This window comes from Rhagoletis zephyria, unplaced genomic scaffold (assembly GCF_001687245.7).
Source record: "Rhagoletis zephyria isolate East Lansing unplaced genomic scaffold, Rhagoletis_zephyria_1.1 Rzeph_scaffold_00411, whole genome shotgun sequence".
Classification (NCBI taxonomy): Eukaryota; Metazoa; Arthropoda; class Insecta; order Diptera; family Tephritidae; genus Rhagoletis; species Rhagoletis zephyria.
The window spans coordinates 78,528-105,765 of record NW_016157495.1 but is presented as its reverse complement, the minus strand read 5'-3'; the positions used below and the strand labels follow the sequence as shown (position 1 = coordinate 105,765).

The 27,238-nt window shown below is 34.0% G+C and overlaps 1 protein-coding gene across 1 annotated transcript in view; it reads right to left on the bottom strand.

Annotated features, from left to right (window-relative positions):
- slo (calcium-activated potassium channel slo) overlaps positions 1 to 27,238 on the bottom strand; it is a 179,927-nt gene that overhangs the window by 141,990 nt on the left and 10,699 nt on the right. Inside the window, exons 2-3 of the mRNA XM_017611489.1 lie at positions 26,292 to 27,088; positions 4,681 to 5,019 (exon numbers count right to left, since the gene is read on the bottom strand). Coding sequence (XP_017466978.1) covers positions 4,681 to 5,016 — 336 coding nt within the window. The 5' untranslated portion in view covers positions 5,017 to 5,019; positions 26,292 to 27,088. The remainder of the gene's footprint in view (positions 1 to 4,680; positions 5,020 to 26,291; positions 27,089 to 27,238) is intronic.

Sequence of the window (27,238 nt, the reverse complement as noted above, 5' to 3'; positions counted from 1 at the left end):
TTTTTTTTTTTTTATTTGGCATCCATTGCTTTGAAATCACACCTTCTCGTCTGCCTATGAATGGCATGCCCATATGAGGCGCTTCTAAAAAAAACCACTGCCTGAAATCGTTTAATAAGAGGCGCTACTAATTTTACATACTGGGTTTTCATGCATGCAATGTAATATATGCGCATAAATAAGTGCACTTGACCGTGTCCAATTTCAGTTTTCAAGGGGAAACAGTGAAAAAAGCAAAACAAATATCATGAAGCCAAAAAACACAATGGGGTAAAAACGCGAGTGCAAGAATGCAAATTAAAGTACAAAGCAATGTGAAATTCACTGGCACTTCGACAGCAGCACAGCAGTGCAATCAGCAATTGTGAGTCAATAGTATATAGTAGTTTTATATGTGAATGCTTTGTGAGTGTATGTGTTTATTAATGCCCTCGACGCAACCGCTTCTCTGCGCTACTTGCAGGCAGGCATGTTGGCTGGCTAGGCTCTTACAAGATGTCTATGTATGTATGTATGTATGTATGTCTACAGGCAAGGGGCTGGCCGCCGAAAATTGCATTTATTATAATCAACGGCTTATGCAGGGGTATTTACCTAGCCTATATACATACATACAGTGAGCTTCAAAAATAAGTATACCTATAACGGTTTGACGAGTTGATTTATTTATATTTTCCATACCAAATTTTTATAATTTTTTTTTATAAAAGCATAGTTCATGCAACAGCAAAAACAACATTTTTATTTATTTTTTTTTAATTTCACACAAAACTCTGGAAAATGCAAGAAATTTTCATCGAAATTTTAAACTTTTCGGTTCGATTTATTGGAAAAATGTTGAGCAACAAGCAGTTTAGTATAATAAACTGCAACAGATTTTTCTTTTGCCGAGGATGTTGCGCAGTTTCGTCCATGTAACGCATGAATACAATCTTTTTTTAAATGAAGAAGTTACGCAGCACTCTCAGCAAAAAAAAAAATCTCAAAAATCAATTGCGATTGTTAGCGACTTTAAACTTGCACTTTATTTTTATAAAATTTACTGTGCTACAAAATTGCAAACTCAACTACTTACTAGTTGTGGCAGTTACTGTCGAAAATCTAACATTTTTCTAGTTTTTTATTTAAGTCTCTTGGAGAGGTACAAAATTACTTACCGGAAAATCTCCTACTTTGACCTAAAACGTGACAAGAATTGTTTATGTGTATCTTTGCAGTCTTTTAACAGGATTTGCAATTGACCAAATACATTTCAGTTTCTCGATAAATGTCGATAATTTGATACATACATATAATTGAATCAATATAAAAATCAATAAGATCCGATAACTTAAAAAGATCCGAAAACTCGACGAATTTCGATAATTTTCGATAAATATCAATTACTGTGCGTTTGGAGTGATCGATAAATTTCAATAAATCAAAACTGTACCTATATTTCTCGTTATGAATCGAACACTCGATAAACTTTGGAAACCTCCATAAATTTCGATGGCTCGGCTAATATTTATAGCTCTATGTTTTATTGAAAGCCATCGACAAATTTTGATAACTCGTTACACTCTGGTAACATGATAAAATTCAATAAGCAGTAATAACTCGTTAAATTTACGTATGTAAAATGATGAAATTTCGATAACTCGATATATTTTGAAAATTCCAAAACTTCGTTTCGATAAACGTTCGAATTTTATTAAATCAATGATTATCGATAACTCGACTCAATGCATTGCGATAGCTCGATAAATTTCGTTAACTCTATAAATAAGGATAATTCAATAAAAATCTATACCTTCATATATTCCATTAACTCGACAAATTTCGGCGAATAATTTTCTGTGTCTATAAATACCACACAATAATTGATCAATTTGAATAATTCGATACGTTGCGTTAGCATGCATTATAATTTCGATAAACTTCGGCGATTCGATAAATTTAGGTAACACGATAACTTTTGATAACCAAATTTTTTATTACTGAATTTATTCCGAATACTATCGAAAAATATCAATAATTTTTTCTACCCTTTCAGTTACCCTAATTCTTATCGATTTCTCATTGCTTTCGTTTTCGTATATATCTTCAATTTTGTCTTCACTTTTTGGTTTAATTGTTATCATATATTTCTTCATCATCACATTTACCTTTATTACGAATGTAAAAAAGTAAAAAAAAAAACCCCGAAAACAACTCAAACTAAACAGGTTGCAACAACAACTATGCACTGAATTTTTACCAAATTTTAAACCGTAAAATCTCTCATCGTCCACAGTAAAATACTTTCCCAAGTGGTTTTGAATTAGGTTCGGTACAATCGCCAAACGAAAGCGGACAAAATTTATGTTAGCGTATTAATGCATACATAGATATAATTTTAATTATTATTGATACTCACTGTATATGCAAACGTATTCAAAATACTTGTCACCATGAGCATTAGCTATTCTAGTAAATATTAAATTGCGCTAAAATTGTAAAATGCCCAATTGTCTTGGCAAATAATTGAAATATAACATCCGTATGCGCATACAAAGTTTGAGTATGTATTCAGTTATGCTGCATTGAAATATTATGTATATGTATGTACATATATGTTGCGAGTCCACGCATTTAATAAGTGCCCAAGTAAGTACACAACAAAAGGGGAATTTATAATTTTCACATTGAAAAAAAAAAAACAAAAAGAATGGTAACTTCCATAGTCATAAAGCATTCTTGCCTTACTTTGAAAGAAAAAAATGGTGTTGCTTCATTTTTGAGGAAATAGCCCGATTGGTTGGTCAAAAGCGTCGTTTAACATGTCAAAACTCGGAAGTCTAACTGCCACTATTTCCGACTAAAGTCGCCAATACACATTGTTCCGTTAAGGCGTTTTCATTTCACAGCTCATAAAATCAACCATATGTACATACATACATGTGTGTGTAGGTAGGCAAATGACCAATGGCAGCGTAGTGAGCACTTATTTAGTTGCCGAACAAGATTCAAGTCACCGATAGCGCACGGTATGCAAAGTGGGCGCGTACTATTATACATATTCACATATTCACATGAATTGCCAACGCCAAAGTTGTAAAGTAAAATGCGCTTCTAAAAGACACGCATACGCCATGTTGTACCGTAGTAAAAAGTCTAGAGGAAAATATGTCTGAATGATTGCTAAAAGGAACCGCTCAGTGGGCCAATTAAGTGCAGGCAACAAAGTTACCAAACATTATAATTACAGTTTTAATAACAATAATGGAATTCGTGCAGATGTGAAGAAATATATTTACATACATACATTAAATAATGCATTTGTGTTTAAGTGGGATATACCACTCCGTAGGACCTGGGTTCGATATCGGCTCCGAGTAGCTTCTAAATTAGAAAAGGCTTTTTCTAACCGTGATCGCCCCTCGGCAAGCAATGACAAACCTCCGAGTGTACATATTTAGTGTAAACACTTCTGCCATAAAAAGCTTCTCATAAAGTCCATTTGCCCGGTCGGAGGCGGCGTAAAACTTCAGGTCCCCCCATTTGTATGCTGGTATTTTTGTTGCTTTTTCATTTACTTCAAAAAACCGGAAATTTCAAATGCGGGCGACGACGGTCAGTAATGCAAGAGGTGTAGATACGAAAACTTGGCACTATGAATTTGTATTAGTCCGTGCCGCCTTTTGAATCGCATTGAGTTTCGCATCGCAATACAGAGAAGACCCCCAGATTCATACTGGCCGAAGCAGTTAAGTTAAAAGATTAAGAGCCGTTTTCCCCTTTAGGTTTTTAAAATTTATCTGCGCTTTAAACACAAATTTCGTTCTGAAAAAATCAGTTGAAAGAACAGACAAATTTTATGTAAAGCCAACATGAGAAAACAGCACTAAGTGAAAGAGTAAAAAATGTTATGCCTGTTTTATATTTATTTATTTATTGGCAAATAACTCCATTGCTCTACGAGCATGCTGATTAACCGGGAAAGGGGCTTTGGAAATTTTCCTCAGTCTTTACTTGTCCTAGGTACTTCTGAGCTAAGCCCAATGTCCTCTCAGCAGCGTCACTGAACACAGAAAATACTGTAAAAAATGCATTGGCTGTAACAAAACGTTTAGATGAGGTCGACTCATTTGAATCAAATTGTAGGGAATCATAAATAAGACCGTACCTCTAGAAAAAAAGTTAAAACGCAATTAATTGCTTTTGTAAATAATATGGGCTGTGGCGTCGCGGTTTTAAGCTAAGTTACACGGCAATTCTTTTTTTTTTGCAATAAATATTCTAAAAATTTAACTCAATAAAAAAAATATATTTTTTTTATTTTTAAACCAAAAAAAAAACTAAGATATACAAGAAAATTAAGTTTAAAAAGGAAAGGAATAAATAAAATGCAAATAAAGCAAAGATAAATAAAAATTTCTTTAAATATTAAATGTAATTAAAGATATATATATTTTTTTCTAAAACGATAAAATTTCAAAATTATATTAGAAAAAAAAGAATAAAACAAGAAAATAGAACTTGAAAATTGTATGTATGTATACAAGTAGCATGTAGGACATTAACGGCGTTTCATTGCAGTTCATTAACGATTATAAACCATGTTTTTCAGTTGCTGAACTTTTCATTTTTTTTTTTGGTAAATTTTCAAAGAAAACATATTTGTAGTTTTAATAGATAAGATGGTTTTTTTTAACTCACCAAAATTCGTCCTGTTGTTGTTTGTCCCGATATAAGCTCTCCAGCCCAGTCTTTGGCTTCTGTCATAAAGGTACCCTCGAACTCTTGTTTGTTGCGTGACGCCTTCTGCTCCTTCTGCTTGGGATCGTTTGGTCCCAGATCGGGCTCTTTGCGACAGCAAATGAATGCAAAAGCCCGCCATAGTAGCACAATAAATAGGCCAGCAAGGAAGGTAAAAATGCTCGAGAGCAAAAAACACCAATACTTGCGTACTTTGAGACACTCATCGGCAACGAATGGTGAATCTGTTGGATCTTCGGCCAATGATTCGACAGTGCTTTGGTCACACCCCGACATCCCCTAAAAAAAAACAAGTAATTGGTATTAGTTAAGAATTTTTTATAAGACAATATTGATCTTTTTCTTTTAGCAATTCATGAAATGGATATGTGATTTAATGCAAACATGGTCAGAACATAACAAATTACAGTCTTTTTTTTCTAGCTACATATTTAAGAACATAGATTGGTGAATATTTTTAGTTTAGATAGCTATTAGCTGCATATTTGTGGAGTTATGTATGTAGCGCTACTGTAATATGGAAAGGTTAATAACAAATTTAAAAATCTAATAGAAATTAAAGTCCTTTGGAACTTTTTTCAAGCGTTGGTTTCTTTTAAATATGGACTTTAATTTATGGTTGTCATAATGGTTTTTAAATTCATTAACAATTGGTTAATAAAAATTGACTTTGGCCTTAACTTTCTATATTAATTTAACGATATATATATTGTTCTCAAAGGATTAATATAAATAAAGGCGATTTAAAAGAATTAACGTTTTTTTGTCAAATGTATTTGAGTCAGTAGCCACTGATCTGTATCATCTGAATCAGAGATTTCTAAAAGAAAATAAAAGTTTATTAAAGCCTATGAATTCCCCAGAAAGAAGAGATTTTGAGAGTATATCAGCAGAGCAATTCTGGTAACTGTCTTTCAACTCACTACAGTCTTTCGAAAGAAAAAGTTTTTCGTAAAAGAGTTGTTAATTCTGGCAACTATCTTGGAAGCCCTTTACCGTCTTTCGAAAAACTAATTGAAAGAAAAGTCTTTGCAATGAGTTTTTCTTTTAAATTAAATTAAAAAATTATATATATATTTTTTTTTTAATTAACACTAATACATAAGTAAAAGAAAATGAAATTAAAAAATTAAAAATAATTAAAATGAAAATAAAACAAAAATAATTAAAAGTATTTTTAGTAATTGAATGACATCAAAAACATATTTTTCTCTTTTCTAAAATATAAAATCTGAATATTATATTAGAAAAAAAAGAATTAAATTCAAAAGAAAATAGTACTTAAAAACTGAAAAAAATAGAAAAAAAAGTATTTTTAAAACAAAATCAAAGAATTAAAGAAAATTTAATTAAAAAAGGAAAAAGAAAAAAAGACATTGATTAAAAAAATAGCAAATTAATAAAATAAGTTTCAAAGAATTTCTGAATGGTCTTAAATGCATGTCTAAAGTTAAGTAGTGAGTGAGTAAAGTGAGCTTTAAAGCTACAGGGTACTTGAGAAAACGGTCCTAAATTCTATAAATTAAAAGAGAATTTAACTAAAAAAATAAAAAAAAAATTTATTCAAAAAATATAAATTAAATAAGTTCCTTAAAATTAAATTAAACTTCAAAAAATATTCTTCTTGTTAAAAGAATAACATCTAAATATTAAAAGAAAATTAAATTATCAAAGAAATAAATACTTAAAGAGAAAAGATACATAAAAAATGTTTCAAAAAATTAAATGGCTCTGAAAGAGAAAAAATTTACATTACACAAAAAAAATAGAAAAAAATCCGCTTCCCGAGGATTCGAACTCGAAGCTCTCGAAAGGCACCCCTGTGCTTTGTTTACTCGGCCATTGCGACTGTTGGAGCAACGCGAGCTAAATGATATATGTACGTACAAGTGCTTTCTCCCAAAATTGGATTTTAACCTCGAGTGGTGAATAAGAGAGCTTTTTTCTAAGACTTTTGTGCTAGAATAACAAAAGTCTTTCGAACTATCTTGCCATCTGTCTTAGCTAAAATTACCCAGTAAACCTAGACTCCCTTCAAGCCATCTCCAAACAGCAACAGACTCAAAAAAAAACATGTGATGGTCTCCTTGGTCGGCTCTAAAAGCGGCACATTTCATTCGTTTTTACTTATACCCAGTTTATACAGTTGGCGTCACAGTCTGCAGTATCCTGCAATCAGATTCCAACATTCGCTATCACTAATCTTGCTCGCCAAAAATCTCCAAAAGAATAGCATGCGCGCTTAACGATATGCAAACTATCTAGTCTTACCGCCAGCTTTAGCTGATTACACATTGCATCTGTTGCTTTTTTATTTTGCATACATCTAGGCCTCACTGTTTTTCATCTAGAGAACTTTGGAAACGAAAATTTAACGTGGTGATTGTCAGAATTCCACTGCTGATGACTTTTTTCAGTGTTTCAACGCACTCCTCTCTTTTCTGTTCTCTTCTCTAATAGCATTGGGGTCTACGGCCAGTATGTTCTGCCATTAGCTTTCACACTTTCTCTTTTTTTATGGCCTAGCTAGACATCGTTGCACCTAGCAAGGAAATTTAATCACTCAATGCACTCAAGGTTGAGGGATGATTTGATTTCATTTGTTAAAGGATACTTTAACACTACCCGGTTATCACTTAAAAAATAAGATCCTCATTTCGATAGTTCCTAATTAAAGGTTGTTTTCACTATCCTGTCACATTTTGACACAACTTTATCTTCTTTTTCCATTCCTTTTCCAATTATTTTAGAGGTCAAAAACGGACCGATTTAGTATCGTATGTACTCGACTGAAGAACTAATCTGATCTAAATCAATCTACAGACAGGTTTTTTGTTCCACTGAAAATGTGTTTTCACTTATTTGACGGCGAATGTCGTCATTGAATTTTACAAGGGGAAAACCAGCTATAACTTGAACTCCGCAAAAATACTACTTAATGGCGTAGCCTTGCAATTCACTTTGTTAAATATGTGGCTGAAAATGCATACATACATCAAATCATTTGCTAGAGAATAGTTCCTTATTATGGGAGTGTTACTCATACGCACTGGTTCACTTCCACTTAAAAACCAGTAATGGCGTTTTCGTTTCTACCAAAAATGTTGCCTTCTCATCGACCTTTTCTTAGTGTTTGTGCGTAGAGGGCAAAGAGAAGGTTGCATTTTTCGGTAGAAACGAAGTGGAAGTGAACCAGTGCGTATGAGTATCACTCCCATAGTAAGGAACTATTCCCTAAGAAATTTTCGTAAACAAAAAATTTAGGTTTTTTCGACTAACAAAAAATGATTCTCTATTTTTTTCGAAAAAAATAACGGTGTCGATGTAAATTGCCTTCTTTCTAAGATGGCGGCGATATCACGCCGGCTCTTGAGAATTGAGAACAAATGATAAATTAATAAAAGTCTCGACATTTTTTTTTTTCAACTTGAAATTTTGTCTATATAAAGTTATTGGATAAAGGGTTGACTTTTATGATTTCAGTCAGATGATAGCGGTTAAACAAAGCCAAATATATTGTTTATCAAAAATAAAAAGCATTGCCAAATAGCGAACAAATGCAAACATAAACAAGTAAAGCAGTATAAGTTCTGATTAAACCAAATTTTATGCACCCAGCGCAGGTAACAAATATCGTCGTCTCAACTTTCTCTAAACTACCTTTGCATGATAAAAGAGGTTTTCCCGGTTTGAAACGTTTACTATAATATGCTGAGTTAGACTTAGTGATATAATTAAACCAAGTTTGGTAGAAATCGATAGAGCGTTTACCGATATACATCTTTGTAGTCATAAAGTGGGCTATGTCACGCCCAATTCCTAAAAGTCTATAACAGTCATACTTATTGATGAGATATTGTTGTAAGTATTAACTTGGAGTAAATTAGCATCGTCAGTTATTGAAATATCGGATTTATCGTATTTCTGAAATTTTCCTTTATACGGGAAGCGGCTGTAATTTTAGTCAGATTTGAATAATTTTCAACTAATCGCTTTTCCGTATCAAGGTTATTAAGTGCACCAAGTTTGGTAGAAATTGATTAATTGGTTACCGAGATACACATTTGTGGTCATAAAGGGGCAGCGCCACGCCCCTTATTAACAAAAATTTTATAATTTAATTTTATGCTCAGTGGTTATTGCAATGATCGACTTTAAGTGAATAAGCTTCAGTAGTTACTAATTTGTCGCAGTTTTCGTCTTTCTATAAATTACCGTTATATGGTAGGGGGCGGGGATTTTTAACAGATTTCTTAGCTAGACCCTAGGAAAGGCTCATGCCGAGTTTGGTAAGGATTAGTGAAGGGGCTACTAAGATACAGCATTCCATCATAAATGGGTGGGGTCACACCAATTTTACAAAAATTTCATAACAATATTATTTTTTACCAAAATTCTACTACACACATTAATTTTCAACAATTTAGATCCAATATTTACTGAAATATCGTAGTTCATGCATTTTTCGAATATACCGTTATATTAGAAGTGGGCGTGACTACGGTCCGATTTGGCCAATTTTCAATATCTTAGATGAAAAATTTCGTTGAAATATCTCAATTTTTGCACGACGGACGGACGGACAGACAGACATTGTTTAGTTGATTTTTTTTTTTTATTCTGATCATTTATGTATACATAAATTTGTCTATATCTAATTCGATTCGCTTTGGCTATTACAAGCAACGCGTTGACGAAAGTACTGATTGCTTGAGGTAGGCGTTTTCGGAAACTAATTTTTTTTTCCTGTGGGCGAACGGTCAAACGCGGAAATATCTAAACATGAAATTGATAGCAGTTTATAATTTGTTTGAACAAAGAATGCCATGAAAAAAATTGTATGTATTCCGAACTGCTATTTGTTTGTTTACTGTTAGTGAATAGATGGAAAATTTCGATTCAGCTATATTATGAACTTGCCCTTACATTGCTCATGTCGATCGTGGCGGAGCTCAGATTAAGCGCGTATGCAAATTCATCCATCGCAAAGGCACGTTTTGGCAACAGTGACGTTGTTTACATTTTTCACACGAACACTTCAAATAAATTTTATGCTATGTATATTTAATCTTTTTTCCGAAAAAAGTGATTTTAATTTCCTCTAATAAGCATTCGGTACTACTTATTTTTTTTTACTAAAAATTTATTTTTTATATATATATTTTTTCTATTTTCTTCAGCACATTAAAGCTTTTAATTTTATGTTGTTTGCCCCATTAATGCACTGGCACGTACTTGTGTTTCTCGGCTGCCGCGCCGCTGGGGTTGACAAACGCGCATTGTATGCTTTTTCGTTACTACATATTTTTTTATTTTTATTTTCACGATTTTCTTTTCACTTTCCTCTTCTCTTAATTTTAAGACAATGAACGCAAAAATAAATTTTTTATTGTTTTAATATTCTCGTTTTGCTGGTTTACTTCTTGCCAAATTCTCAATATTTATTAAAATATCACTTATAAAAGTAAAGTTATTTTTTTTATTATTTTAAACTTTTACTTGTGAAAACTTTATTTTTCGCTTCATAGCAACAACTAAATACATATAAAAATATTGACCCTAAGCCAATGTAAACTTCTTCACCAAAATACGATAGCAACGCGCACACAAATAGGAAGAATACAATGGCGGGCGCCCAGGCGCCGCTGCCTTCTTCAATACGTCATTTTGCAGCGCGACCAAAATAATAATAACACCACTAACAACTTTTCGGTGGCGCTGCTTGGGTATACACTCTGACGGGCGAGAAATAATGTGCGCGCGCCCACTTGAACAGAAAAAAATTTACGTATTTTCAATTTGATTACTCAATGCGTTAGATGCTCTTGCAATTGTTGTTGTTGTTGATTTTGGCAACAGCTGCAAATAATTTGTGAAAATATTTATTATTTGATCTTTTGTAAGAGCGAACGATTTTTTTATGAACTTTCCAATTTTGTTTACATTTTTTCGATTGCGAAGAAGCACTTGCTTCTTTAAAATCACAAAACACCTTCACCTTTCTGGGCCCTTTGTAACTTGGCTTCTGAATATTTTAACACTGCTGGCGGCTAACTTAGATACATAATTCATCAAACGTGTATGTATTCCGTTGAAGGAAATGCTCGCCACGACTCACTCTTGCCAACTGAACTGAAAAATTGTCACCAAGAGAGCGCCTAGTCGCAGACTTTTGCGAAAAAGTGTCGGTCGCTAGCTTTCCCGCGCTACTGCAGCATCAGCGTCGGCAGCGCTTTTGTCAGCGTTTCAAGCACCGCTTATTTGTTAGTCTTATACGTCACTCCTTGGCGGCCGAAACTAAAATAATCACAAATATTAAAGTGACCGGCGGCCAAAATAGCAAGAAGAGAGGCCCGGTGGCGTAGAGGTGACAGCGAACGAGCGAGACTGGGGCCAAAAATATTGAAATAGAAATACAGTAAAACAAAATTTTTCATTTTGGAGATGCATTGTGCTCTAAATATTATCACAGTTGATACTAAATATGTGTGCATTAGGGTGGTCATTAAAAAAAATCAAATGAACTTTTTTTCAGTCTAACCCGCTCAAGGTAGATCTTTTCACGCCCAACATTAAATGTAGCTCAGAACTTCCTAAAAATACAGACAATATTCAACAAAATCCACAAAAGAGATTCTATTAAATAAACAAAGGTTTGATGCTTAAACGTGGCTTGCAAAGTGTATGGTTTTTACGGATATGTGCCGGCAATTATTAAGTTTGAAAGTAAAGTTTCAAGGCGCTTTGAAGCTGTTATAATTAGAATCGATCCATTCACGCTTTTGAAAGTTTTTGGTAAAGATATTGTTTTCAAAAATCACAAATATTTTCCAAATATTAAAAATTTGAAATCCGATTTGGACTTGAATGGAAAACCTGACGAAGCAAGCGGTACCGAAGAGTTTTCTTTGGTAATAAATTGTGTAACCGAAGAATTTTCATCGAGGTTTTCTGAATTTATGGACAAAAAAACTTTGTCGAAAAACGGAAAGAGTTGGAATCAATCGAATTAGAAGGACCAGCGGCCAATTTGATCAAAGATGCTAATACTAAAATATTAGAAACTTTGAATTCAATTCCAGACATATTCAGGGCTATGACGGAATCCATCGTAGAAAATCTACGAATTCGAATGCCTGCTACGAATACGAAAAAAAAAATACTATCACTGAATCCGAGTGAACTCGAAAATATCGTCGCTACCTTCGAATGCTGATTCAAAATTAGCTGATGCAAAGAAGACAATAGACATTTATGTATGCCATTTTGCTCTCACGCTACCCCATCAGTCCAATGGTCGAGTGAGCAAAGCACTGGACGGCCAATTGAGAGATCCGGCTTCGAGTCCGAGTCGTCGGCAGCGGATCTTCTTTTTCTTTAAAATATTTTTTTAAATTAATTTTTTAATATTAAAAAATTAGGTTTTTTTCCTATTAAATTGTTGTTAAACTATTATTTCCTCGATTCATAAAAAATATTCATTCATTAAATGGCGTCTAGCAGATGAATGTAGTATTGGTATTTTACGTCCACGTTTACACAAATATATGGTTGAAGTACAACAAATATTTTTTATTAAGAATAGTGCAGCTTTTTACCATTATTTTTAAGATTCAGTGATTTTAAATTTTGTTCCGACAGCCAAAACTCGTCGTAGAGTATCTGCATGAATCTTCATTACGAACAAATTCAATGAAGGCTCTACGAATTTCGAATTTACGTTCGTAGCCATTCGGCTTCTGTGATAACACTTTCGTAGGTTTCACGAAAATCGAAGCTACGATGGATTCTGTGATAACCCTGATTAGCTGTCTGAAGAAGCTGACGTTTAGTATTTTGACAATATTTTCATTTACCTATGCGTGACCTATGTGACTCTTTACCACTTACCCCGAGAGGTACACAGAGACAGTTAAGAATCGCTTAATTCGTTATTAAAAAGAAAAAATTGTACGATTTATGTGTTAAGTAATGGATTATTTCAGCCTGAAACTCCCTCTGTACTCTAGCCTTGTCCAGAATGGAAGCATGACTCTTTCAAATTGTTGGCCTAAGTCTTAGAGCACTTTTAGCTGGGGATCGAATTATTTCTATAGGTGGAATGTTAAGGAGTGTTTCTAACAACCGCACCACCTCGAGAACGACTTGGCTATAGTTTGGCCGAACAAGAAAACAATATAGCCAGGCATTTCTGAAGTCGGCCAAAATTGCGTACGCGGTTATATCGTCATTTGATATTTGCCCTTCGTCGCTTCTTTTACTGCTCTAAATAACTTCACTGACTCTTCACTTACTTATCGCCAGCACTGGTAGTTTCTTTCTTCTTCTTCTTTCTTACTTTAAGGATAGCATTTAGACATTTTGTTTATTTAATGGAAATGTTCATTTGGCATGCAATGCTGATTACTTACTGCTGTACACACAACTACGTAAAAAGAAAAGTTTGTCCTACATGCCAAGCAAGCAAGCATTTCTTCCGCAACGTATATATGTATGCTCGTATGTACTTGCTGTTCGTACATTTCAGGGATGTTACGGATATTCGCATTCGTTAACGCGGAACTTCCGCATTAATTCTAACATTCGCATGCGCAATAATCAATGCGGAGCTTTTGAGAAGTCGTCGTGCAAACAAATATTGCCACTGTACTAAATATAGGTATATAATTTTATAGGTAAAGGGTTCGTTGAGTCTTTACTACGGAGACATGAAATGATAAAATTGAACCAATTGTGTCAGAGGAGTGGCAAATCATGGAATCTTGTGTTGATCTTTTAAATTCTTTCGAAGAAGCCAAAATGGAAAGAGCACCTCTGAGAACCTCATATCATCTTCGAAATATCAATTCTTGTAAAATTACTTTTTATTTGCTATACCCAACTATTTAGATCCTCGCTAAAAGCACACTTTTTTCAAACCAGTTACAGAAGAAAGGTTTAAAAACGTAGTACAAAAGTAAGCGCGAGCAACGCTGGTGACATTACAGTTCTTTGGAGAAAAGTTTAGGAAAACCCGAAAGTGGTGTCAGATCTAGGAAGATTTCTCTAGTGAAGAGAATAAATACAACTGAAAGTCCTCTCAACTATTGGACATCAATCGAAATGAATTAATAAAAATTGTGTTAAGTTAGTGGCGCAGGTTTTATTCATGACCCTTTAAGAAACAGGCTGAACGAGCTGAAAAGACTTTTTAATAACTATAATGCTAAATTTTTTCAAATTTCACTATTAAATAAAATAAATGTGATTAAAATTACCAATTCTTCTATTTTTATCTAATTTACCTAAATTAATTTCTCAAAAATACTTGGCATCCGCATCCGCATTCGCATCGTATTTAAAATTCCACATTCGCAACATCCCTAGTACAAACATATCCCAGCAGAAAAAAATTATCAATTGATAAAAAATAACCCACTTGTTGTTAGCTTTTTTGCAGGATTTCTATAAAATATATAACCCGTAGTTAGCTACAAAAAGCTAACTTGAAACTACTTGACAAGTAATGCAGGAGTAATAAAGGAGATTGTTTTCTTTAAACACATTTCTATAGCATATTCAGTTTAAAAGAAACTTTTTTCTAATTAAATGAAACCTTTTTCAGGTTAAGCGAAACCTTTTTCAAATTAATTGAAACCTTTTTCAGATGAAGCGAAACCGTTTTCAAATTAAATGAAACCTTTGTCGGATTCAATGAAACTTTATTCAAATTAAATGAAACTTTTTTCAGATTCAATGAAACTTTATTCAAACCAAATGAAACTTTTTTCAAATTAAATGAAACTTTATTCAAATGAAAGGAAACTGTTACGTGTTGCTCTCCCTTACGGTCAAGGCAGGTTGAATACAGTGTTGCCGTTTCGGTCAAATTGGACCAAAATTGGTAGTTTCATTTCTTAAAATAAGGCTTTACTAGGTCTGGTTGGTTTGTTGTGATTTTCGAGAGGTTTTGGTAACTAGGCAAATCATCTAATGCGGAGGTAACCACCCCTGACTATTACGCGGCCATCGCCATACAAATATAGTTAGCTTTCGTCAAAGAATATATACAGATAATAAGTGACTTTTAGCTCCTTCCTTATCAACTTAATGTTAGCTTAAAGTTAGATCCATTTCCTGCAGGGATGTATGTATGCAGTTGTGTGTTATGTCAATGAAAGGAACAAATAGCTAATGAACATGAACAAGTATGTAAAAATGCTAAGAATGATAAGTGACAAAGATAAACGAAAGTCAACAAAATGTTAATACTATTGTTCATAGGGAATATGTAAATAAGAAAGAGAAGGTAGTGTAAAACTGCAATCCGACGATGTAGAGAATTTTCTAATGAGATGTGCTCAATCAATCAATTATTTCTTCTTTATCGCTTATTTTTTTTGCATATGTTTTTAACTTTTTATGTACACATTAGCGTGGGCTGAATAATACGTTTTTTTTAGAATTATGATTGGTAATAGCAAAAATATGGTTCATTATTCTCTAAAAACAATCTGTCCATCAAAGTCCATCAAAGTTCAACGTGCTCAAAAAATAAAAATGAATAAATAAACTAATATAACGTAAATTAAAAAAAAAAGTAAACATTTCGTTACTCTAGGACTCAAAGTCGGATCTTTCGAATGGTGCTTAGCTCACTCGCTCATTGCGATTGTTGGAGCGATGCGAGCTAAGTGCTATACAAGTGCTTGCTGTCAAAATAGCTTTTCACAACGACTCTGTGCAAGAATAACAAAAGTCCTTCGAACTATCTTGCCAACTGTCTTCCACTTGTCTTACCAAAGACTTTTTGCTATCTTAGCCAGAAGTGCCCTGTAAAATAGTGTTGAAAATGTCTTATCAAGCTTGAAGTAAAAAAAAATGTAGTATTTTACACACAAAAAAATTTCTTGTTTCAAATATAATGCTGAATTTACTATGGCCTATTCGTTCGTAATTCGCATGGTAATTGGATCTGAATAATCTACGAATAAGGTAATTCGCTCTTAAGCTGGCATTTCAGGGTACTATTTTATATATATACAAGAAAAATTTGAAAGTTAGGGGGGGCTCGAGCACCCCCCTGCCCCTACCTGGCTACGCCCATACATAATGTATGTATGTATTTATGTACATATCTATATAATTTTNGGAAGAAGTGCATTTCAGTGGCAATAAAAACAGCTGAAGGCGTAAAAAATACATAAGCAAATAGAGCATTCTCTTATAAATTTCACCAGCAGCATCAATTGGGAGTCAAAAAGTGCATGCGGCCGTGAGCGTTATTCATTTTCCTCCTTTAATTACACATATTTTATTTTTATTTTTTTTTAAAGCAAAATGTTTTATTTACAATGTTTTCATATTTACATACATATCATTGTTGCAGACACTGGAGCTGCCTTAGGTAATAAGTTATTAGAAATTCTTGTGTTGCACTAATCTCTGTTTCCTGCCTGCCAAGTTGCATATTTCTTGAACTCGAAACACTATGTAAAAGCAAAATATTTATTACTTTTCGTCCAACATTTTGTGTTGACAACACTTGCCGAACATTAAAGTCACACCCTTGTCATTAATATTAATTAATGTGCTTCATAAATCGTGCGCATGCAGGCTACTTTAGCCATCGAATTCTTGTTATCCCCTATAAATACCAGAGAGTGCCACAACAACAACAACAACAACAGTCACATTGCTGACTTTTGCTTAGCAATTGCAACTAGCGGATGCATACAACATTGGCATGGGCAGCAGCGACGGCAGCTGTGACTGAGGCTGTAGCTGCCAAATGTTTACATGCAGCAGCTGAGCGCGCGGTTTACAAAAATAGACGCATCGGTCGCCAATGAGGCAGCAAAAATATACTGCTGCTGCCATCAACAACAACAAACACATAGTAGTCGCGAGCACCCGAAAGAAAAACATTGCCCGAAAACAAATTCTGTGGTTGGTTGGAGCCGGCAGCCAGCTAAGCAGTCATAGTGCCAATTCGTCAGCCTGGCAAAAAAAAAAAAACAATGTACACAATGGAAAGTATAAAAAAAAAGATTTTACAAAAAATTTAGCAACATGAAAGAAAGGAACTGCACAGAGAGAAATTTTTTGTTTTTTTTTTTAGTTTAAGAGGCTTCTTGGTCAAAGACTTCTATTTGGGAAAGGTGTTTGAAAGATCTCTTCTTACAGCGCTATCCATTTTCTTCGTAGGAAAGTAAGAGCGACCTACCATTGTACGCCGCCTACGCACGGAAAATGGTTTTGTGAGAAGCTTTCCGAGAGGGGACCGCTGTTAGGTAAATTTTTTTTCTACCCGGAACCTATCGGGTAGATAGTATTATATACTTAAATTTTGCTGGAGTTTTTATTTCATAACAACGTGGAAAATATATCATTAAAATGTTCTTTATATAATCCTCTATAGGACTCGGGCAATAACCCGAACTCAACTGAACGTATCGTGTCTTTCAATTACTCAACGGGTCGTCAAATGCCTCGCACAATAGAGCCACAATTGTTCGCTTTATTTGGCATGTGGTAGCGGCTGCTACTCAGGCCGTAATGCAAAACCCATATCTGAATAGAGTACTAAAAGCATGAAAATCTTGGTATTCATTTCTATCTGCTCTCTACGGGCAATTTTGCTTATTAAAATAGCCGCTCTCACAACACTCATATTTTGGTCGCTTCATCTGTGTGATAGCTTCAAACTTACAACACAAGCCAGAGGAAAAACTCAGCTAAACACAAACATATTTGAGCGTAAAATATTATGTACAAAACGAATTTTTAGAAAAAGTATAAAGGAAGTAGGTTAGGTTAGGAAGACGCATACGACTAACTCATATTTCCACTCGGAGGCAGATTTGCCCTCTGTGAGTGCCAGGAGGAGGTATATCCTTATGCCTAATGCTAGAGACGTCTTGTCTGGAGAGCTGAACATTGACATAAGAAGTGGTCAATTGATTCCTCTTTATCCTCCTCCCGAAAAAATCCTGCAGAGGAAGCCACTGCTGGAGCGTTGGTGCTCTAGCACCGGTAAGAGCCCTTACTTCAGATTGGTTTAGTGTCAATAGTTCTTCAGTAAGACTCTTATTGAGACTCGGCCACAAGGATCTTAAGAACTCACAATCGTACTAATTGATCCATAAGTAATTCTTCAACCAGTAGAAATAAAATCGGTGGCTGTAGGGAGTTATTCACTTCGGTAATTTGCATATCCGAGCGGTGTCTAGCAAGCTCATCGGCTATTTCGTTCCCTTCTATATTGCTATATCCAGGAACCCAGCAAGAGTGGCGTTTTGACGTGACTCAGTGAGGCCAGAGTTGCACGACATTTCCGAACTGCTCTCGACTTTACTAACTTGGGGCCTGTCATTTTCGATGTCGCCTGGCTGTCAACGAATATAGTGAAGTTCCCTGATAGAGACTTACTATTCCGTATGTGTCAAGCCGCCTTATCTATGTCAAAGATCTCCGCCTGAAAGACACTGCAGTTACCAGGCAAGCTATATAATTACCTTATTTGAAGATCAAAGACATACAAACCCGAGTGTAAGGGAATCTCAAAACTAAAATCCCAGACAGTGATGCCAGATTTTTCTTTTTGCAAAAAACTGTAAATTTTTGGGGAAAAACCTGCCATGTCGACCAAAAAACTATAACCATCAAAAACAAAGAGTTTTAAAAAAATTAAAGTTTGTGAATTTTATTAAATGTAAATAAGAAATTAAATATCATAAACCGTTTAAGTTATAATGGAATGTTTAAATAACACTTTGTTTTAATGAAGTTCAGTTTCATTATTTTTCGTGCCTTTGTTTCGATACCTCAAATTTAGTACCTTCTGGATAATTTTTTAAAGAAATATTTTTTTTTAATACCAAAAGTGCTAGAATTTCTAGTTTACTCATTGTTTTATTCAAATTAATTTGAGAAAATACCCATTCCACATTTTACAAAAAAAAAAACGAAAGAGAAATTTTAAGTTATTCGTTCATGTTGGGAATTTTGAAAAATCTTTAAATTATACTAGGAGGTAAATTTAAACAGCAGTAAGCTTATCTAAAAAAAACTGTAATTTAGTGTTAAAACTGTGAATCTGGCAACATTGAATCAGGATGACGTGGAGCAATCTGGGATCGAATCGTAACAGTCGTAAACGAGCAACTCGTCACGTAAAAACGCATATTTCGGATTATAACAGTCGTGAACGTACTGCTAGTCTCGTTATTCGGTATATGAGACGATCAGTACGTTCACGACTGTTATAATCTGAAGTATGCGCTTTTACGTGACGAGCTGCTCCTTCGCGACTGTTACGATGCGAGTCCAGTTTCGACATCTCAGTCGGCCTTGATTCCATTACGCAGTTCACTATAAACTACATTCACGACCGCAGCGTGCCTATAGTTGGTTTTCTGCCACAATTTGGATTCCTTCAGTCTGAGGGGCCTCTTTCTTGGCTGAACCTATTACTAATTTACTTTGGCTTACGAAATATTATCGAACATTCGAATCGAATTAGAATATGGATGGTTTTTAGAACCTAAAATTGTTTAGCCTCTTCGAACTTAAATACATACACACATAGATATGTATAGAAGAGAAAATCTTAAACCAATTCTATTTTTTGTTCGCTTCCACGTGCGACTTTTTTCTATCAACTTTTTTTTTTTTTAAATATAAATATGTGTATGATTATGTAGAAGCACACATACTACTTAGATACGCAGCATCTGTCTAACGCGTCTTTTATTAAAAAAAAAATATTAATAAACGAGAATTATGAGAACAGGCAGCCGAAAATTTAAACAAATGGACGACAAAGCAGAAGTGAAGTACATTCGCGCCAGCTGAAGAGCCCATACCCAGCAAAACAAAAAAAACACGATTACTACAGAAATTAAAATGGAATCGAATTAGACGAAGAGAAGGTATTATTTTATCATGTGCATGTCGTTGGTCGTAAGCCCTTACCCGCAGCATTACCGCCGAACGAAGGGAGAACGCATGGATAAATAGAATGCGGAGAAGCGAACAAAGAGTGCCTTACAGAAAAAGAAACTACTGTGGAATGCCTAGATAAGTACATATTTATGTATTTTAAATTGAAAACAGAAAATACTGATTGTCTTAAGAAAAAAAAAAAAATCAATTAAAATTTTTATAAATCCGTTTTTATACACACATATGTTAGTTTTTAGATATTTAGATCTTACTTAAAAATCGATATCGACTGCTGAGTGGAAGATCGGCCTATCTCGGCAGCGAAAATAATAGCATATTGTAAAACATTCTACTATCCATTACTAGCAATGCCTAAAAGAAGCGAAAAAATTAAAAGACATTCTAAGGCAATGCGTTCTAGAACACGTTACCACTAAAAGCGATTACCAAATTTTTTTGCTGGGTATACACAGTATAATGACACTAAATGAAATCAATTATACATATATGTATGTATGTATGCATAAGAAGATGATGTGCATTTTTAAGCGCAAGCACATCACAATGAGTGAACTGAACTCTTGCAATGACGCATTCTGTCCTATTTTACAACGCTTTTTTCTTATTTGTTTATCTATTCGAAAAGTCTATAGTGCGTCCGTGTCGTTTTCAGCGCCTGTTATTCATTGACCTTGTTTTCGTCTCATTTTCCGTTGTGCAAATAAAATTGAGATGAAAGATAATAATATCGGAAAAAGATATTAGTATTTAAGTGCATGGGAAGACAATAAAGCATTGGTAGCCGTTCACTTACAAAACTTCAAAGCTATTAAGTATATCATTTCTTTGTCTGATAAAAATCATAAAGCACGATAAATCGCCTTAAAAAGATGGTGTAATTATTTGCTTTCGGTAAAGATATTGCAGCAAATGTGATACGTGCAGTTGTAATCCAGAAGGAGGGCCATTGAGCTCGTAATGCAAGCATTAAATTAAAATTTTATTTTTGATAATGTTTTTTGTGTATATTGCTCGTATCACTGTAGTTAACAAATTCGTCGACGACTAAGAAAAAATAGCCTCTCTATTACATGATCTGCGGTCATACTTTATTAGCAAAGGCATTCGGCTGTAGTTTAGAGTAGGACACTTCCCTAAAAATTTAGATTCCCTAAAAATTTAGAAAATCTTCAGACGCTGTGTTTAAAAATACTTATGTGGGCATATTTATAGTCAAAACAAAGCAGACGCTAAAATTAGTGGGAGCTTTCCGACATACTTTAGTTTCAATGGAATATCTGTGACAGAGGCTGCAACTATCGTAGAAGAAGACTTTATTTAGATTACGAATATGTCACACAGATTGTATGCGTATATAGCACCATCAAAATGTGTGTAAAAGAAAAAATCAACAAGAAACTAAAATTATTAAAATTTCATTAGAATGAACTTTATTCTTCAAAGAGGCATTAAACGCCTCTGGATACATTGAATATCATAATGGCCTATTTGCGATTCTCGTTAGATGCTTTGTTTCCTTTGGCTGTTAGTCTAATTTCTCAAGATAATTCTGCGCCATGCCAAACGTTGTCTAATAAGAGCATAACAACCCTGAAATGTCCCGGAAATAGCCTCAATTTGAGTCCGACCAAGAAACTTGTGAAAAAGAAAAGCTCCAGCAAAAAGATAGAATTTAGAGAGACAGTCTTTGCGTGTGAGTGTGTGGAATAACGGTTCCATACTGCCAAACTCTTATTGACCGACTTCAAAAAAAGGAGAAGAATATAAATTCGTCGGAATATTTTTATTATTATTTTTTTTTATATATTTGTTACCGCATAACTTTGGACCACTAACTGATTTTATATTTAGATTTAGATTAATATAATTGCTTATTTTTTTGCAGAAAAGTACTCGTACAATATGGGAAGTGGTTAAGAAATTTCGTTGATTTTTAATCAGTTTTTGTCAGTTTTTGTCAGAAAATGCCTGCTATCTGAATTCTGAGTCACGTGAAGACTGCACTAAAATTTAATGAGCTATATAAGTGCATACCTAATATTTTTGAAAGAATTCAAAAATAGTCTATTTTTTTAGTTTTTAGTTTCTCATCGAATTGAACTTAAAAACCGCAAACATCCACAAAAACATATACACAACATTTATAAGAACTCTTTTAACTATAATAATAATCACAAACCTCCAAGTGCTAAATATTTCCCGCCACAAAGCATTGGCCAGCTTAAGTATATGCACGTGTGTATGCATATGCATGTTCTTGAAGAATACTCAACACAATAAGGCATGGTGCACATTAGAGCTATAAGATACGCGATACGATACGCGATACGATGCGAAAGAGACATCGACATGTTGAGTACGTGTAAATTGGTAGATAGCGATGAAAACTGTGCACACTTGCACGACAGCGATACTCTTGCGACAAAATATCGCATGTCGTATCGGCCTAGTGTGCGCCATGCCTAATGCTGACCTAATTCTTAAATTACCCATTTGCTCCTTCGCTCGTCCACCTAGACGTTCGTCGTTATCTGGCGATTGACATTTTCCAGACGAATTATCATCGTCATTGCCCTACAAAGCATACTCGGAATGAATTGACAACCATATGCGCGAACACTCATATATTTATTAAATGAACAAAATGAAATAACGCGTGATTTGATGCGTGCAGTGCGCCTATGTACTTACACGCATACATATGTATATACAAAACAGAAGGTTCCTATGTAAATACTAGCGTTGTGTGTGGGAGTATGAAGGCGGATTATATTTAATAGGCAAAAATCGATATATGCGAGCCTTCAACCTGTCATTTCGCTAGCATTCCGCTTAATGTACTGTCATTTTGTCATTTCGCGTGTGTGAGACCGAAACACCCACACATCCACACAATAGCTTGCACGCAAGCACGCGAACATTTGACATCACTCCAAATTGTCGTGTCCAAATTGATTTTCTGGTAAACGGGGTATCTTTTATTGGCATAAAGTGAAATTCCATTGGCTATCTATATTATTTACAGCTGGTTATGGGCGGTCACAAAATGCTAATGGGCTATCAACTATGATTTGTGGCAACTGCAGGAGCCTTGAAGTGCTTTGTCACAATCTTCAATAAAAGGATAAATTGGCTTGACCTTCGAAGAAAGGTCATTTATTTGACCATAGCTTTATAAGTCGATAGCAGTCGTAGCTTGTAAAAAAGCGCATATTTTGAAATATTTTTATGTGATATATGACGCTGATAATAAATAGATACGCTAGCGCAACTTCAAATACAAGTACATGAAATGAATGATTTTGTTTCTTTGCTAAATGAATGAAGAGAACGCAGCTTTCTTTATTACTTAGTAATTGTTACCTGCGAAGTGGGTGGCGGCATGACCGAGGCATCGTGACAGTTCGGACACCAATAAACCATTTGTTGTATTTTTTGTAATTAATCTAGAGTTTCATTTGTCACAATTGTTATTTAGTTAAGATACAGTTTTTTTTTTTTGTCCGAAATAACCTGAAAGTTTTGCTGTTATTGGAGGCAGATTTGGGGAGAAAAATGAACTAAAATTAATTAAAAAGGAAATTAAATGTTGTAATATATTAAATAAAACTACATGAACGCATATATATGCATATAATAGACTCCATTTCACACTTTAGCAAATTTTCAGTAGCATTTAGTAAAATAAAAACAATTTCTTTCAAATATTTTCAGTCAAAATATGACCGTTAAAAACAACAGCACAAATCAAATAAGTAATTAACTAAAAAAAAAAACTTGCTTCAAATTATTTTTGTAAGAATAAGTTTTGACATTTGGTTGATGCGCCCCGAACTCATCAAATAAAAGTCTGACAGTTGTTTCAAAATTGGAAAGAAGACTTTAGGAAGCGTTTAGCCAGTATACTACTGTGACAGCTGTGCTTAAAAATGAACTGGTTTTTACATGTGGTATTCCTGGGTGGACTCATCATTTTCTGGGACCTCCATATAATGTTTACTGCAAAATATTTGGAAACCTATTTCTTTAATAGCTTACCTAGGTTCAGAACATACTAACCCCCGAATTCTGTGCACTTGAGAAATTGTCAAGCTGGACTCCTTTGACAAGTGAGCTACGACTAAAACTATGCAGCAAAAATTTAATTTGAGGCGCTTTAAAAATGCACAAAAAATTTAGTCGAATACAGACAAATCTTAGCTTCATAGTTTTAGGCGCAAATTTTTGACAAATATTGTGTTAGTATGTACACTAGAGTTTTCCAAAAAAAAAAATTCCGAAATTGGGGCAGCTTCCAAAGTTTACCTTTCTAAGTATAAATTTAGAGGATGCTCATAATGCTTATATTTTACTCTAGAAGAAGTATTGAGTACACATGTATATTAATCAAACAATTGGTTAAGCAACCTAAGAACATTTCCGATTTCAATTATCTAAAAAAATAACACAGGCTTCAGTTGTCATGGAAACAGTAGCTTTTTATAAAAATCACCAATATTTTTGCCAGTTTCACAGCACGTTTCAAGGCCGTTGAGCACCCTGTATTTGTTACAGTACAAAAGGAAAAAACTAAGGGAGTGCCCCGTTTTCTAGGATGGTATTTTTTCCCCCCAACCAAAAATTTAACCAATTTGTTGTAAAACAAAATATTAATTTATTTACATACTTGAATAACCTGTATCTACAGGAGCAACAAGAACATGTTCAACCGTAGCCTTGAGAGTCGCTCCTAGGTAGGACCCCACTCAACATTGTTGTCAAAGCAGAAGCAGCTTCAAGGAATTTGCAAATGCAAAATTCTGACAGTACTCTTAAAAAACAATGCAAAGGTATTTTCTAAGAAATACCTGACTGGGATGTCTGGCCAAATGGTTTACCAGAACTAAATCACAGATATTTACAGTGATACACAGGTGGATCGAAGATGGAGGGCAGAGCAGGAGCGGGTGTCTTTAGACTTGGCACCAAAATTTTGGATTAAAATGGGTACTTTATCACTGGTCTTTCAGGCCGAGGTGCTAGCAATCTCAATTTGTGCCAGACTAAACCTTGAGAAGGGTTGAAAATTGTGCGTTTCTAGTTATCTTTTCAGAGGGGCAGGCGGCCATATGTGGCCTTTCCATCAGAACGGTAAATTCCAGGCCCATCAAGGAATGATTTAACACTATCCAACTCTTGGTAGCAAGGAACACGGTATTCATAGTTATTATGGCTACTAGAACAGTACGGAATCGTGGGTAACAAGTGCAGGCTCATCGTCTGTACTTCTGGGGTCGGAACCGTTTTTTGGACTAAGTTGATCCTCCTCGAGCAAACACTGGGGGTAGGTAGAGTGCCTTAGACAGGCCAGACTTGTTGGTTATCCTTTTACTAGGAAAGATAAACAATTTTTGAACAGTGCTAATATCAAGTTTTTTATTGCCTACCTGCAAAATATTCAGCCTTACCAATTTGTTGATGCTTGGCTATGAATTTTCTAGCGTCTTTATAATTCCTTTTGCTTTCATTTAATCTGTATCGTCTTTTAATAGGTGAGAAAAAATGTCGGGGCCAGTTTTGAAATATTCTAATGAGCACATGGCAATCCTCATCTAGAATTTTTGGAATTTGCGAATAGCCTTTCTTGCCCTTTCCGTTTTTTCATACACAGCACAGTTTGGGTTTCACTAAAAATTTCTTATGGTCTTATCCTTAGACTTATGGTCTATCATTAAATACATTTTTTTTAACTTTTCTTTAAAAAGTTTTGTAGAAATCAATGCCTTAAATTTATTTTCTGCGCTCACTTTTATGGATTTCCCAATGAAAAAGTGGAAAATCAACAACAGTTTACATAGCATAGTTTATCAAATTAAATTAATATACATAAATTGCTGTTTCAAACCGGTATAAAAATAAACAACAAGAATTTAAACAACAATTAGTTTTTTATTTATTTGAGCTTCGTAATGTATTTTTGATTCCCTCTGGCATCAGGATTTTTTTAAAGGACGATGAAATTTTAAAAATAAATTTATTTATACAATAACAATATGATTATCAAATTAAAGACAATATCTTGCAAAATTAAAAAAATATTAAAATGATGGTGCATAATGGCGAGTGGTGTCGAAAATATCGTTTTAAAATTTTACGCGAAAACTTTAATTATTTATTTTTGAAAAAATTATATGTTAAAGACTAAGACTATATTTTCGAACCTATTCAAAGAAGCTTTTTTTTAATTCTACAGAGTTTTCCCTTTCATTTGGTACCCATATTGTTATTTTACATCGCACAGAATTTTTTAAATAAGTTTTTGTTTTTTGAAATTTCATAGTCCTTGAAACAAAAATGTCAATGTTAGAGAGATAAAACAAAAAAAAGCAGTTTTCCTATGTTTGGCTCATGGTTTCTTCAGTATATTGATTGTTTTTTATGTTTTGAACTTTTTTTCTTTTGTTTTTGTCGCACAGTGCAATTGCAATCAGGACAATTTAAATTTTCTGCAGCATGTATTTCAATTACTGTCTCGTCGTCGTAAATGTGTCGATTTTTGAATACTATTATAAATACAAATATATCGCCGTAATACATATATACATATATACTTTTTAGGCACTCACCTAGTCCTAATACAGGCAAAACCACCGAGGCACGCCAGCGTTGCCAACATTCACACCATGAAATTTTGCATGTTTCAGCAGAAGCGGTGTTTTGGTGGAGATTGCGCGCCTGCGCAAATCTATAGCAATTCACGTTCAATTTACAGCATTGTTAACAGCGAGCTCTTTCAGTTCAATTCAGTTCGTTAATTTAGAAATGCAATTGATATTCGTAAATAAACGATGTTATTCCACTGATAGCTAATGAACACGCGACGTTTACTCAGTACGATAAGTTGTAATAACTTGGTTATTAAATAGTATACAAGTATGTTTATATATGTATTATTTTTTTTTGTAGCTGCAGATAGTTTTAGTAATAGTAGTAGTAGTTGTAGCACATAGTATTTAGCTGTAGTATTTAACAAGTAGTATATTTGATGTTTAGAATTTGTTCAAACGACAAGCGCGAGTTTACTTTATACGCGTGGTTATATAATAACTTTTTTTTTATAATTTGTGTGTGATGGTTTTTTTCTGCCTTGTAACTGTTATTGCTATTTTCCTTTGTTTTTGTTAACACTTACTATTGGTTTAGTTTTTGTTACTATACAGCAATTTACTTGTGCGTAATTAAATATCGTATGCTTATTTTTTTGTTGAAAATTTCACATTTAAATTTTCATTATTTTTGATGTTTCATTTTAACTCTATTTCAATGTTAATTGTTTTAACTCTTTGCCAATATTCTTAATACAAAGCAAATTTTTCCACTTTAGACATTTTTTCGTTGCTTCTTTTACTATATAAGAATACTGCTGTAAATAGAGAGAGAGAGAGAGAGAGAGAAAACGTTTATTATGGATTAAATTATTTTCACTTTGATATGCACTCCTGGTCATTCCTGGCCTAATCCTAAAGGCCTATCTTTTTCAATATTTAATTGATGTATCTAAATATGTTTCACA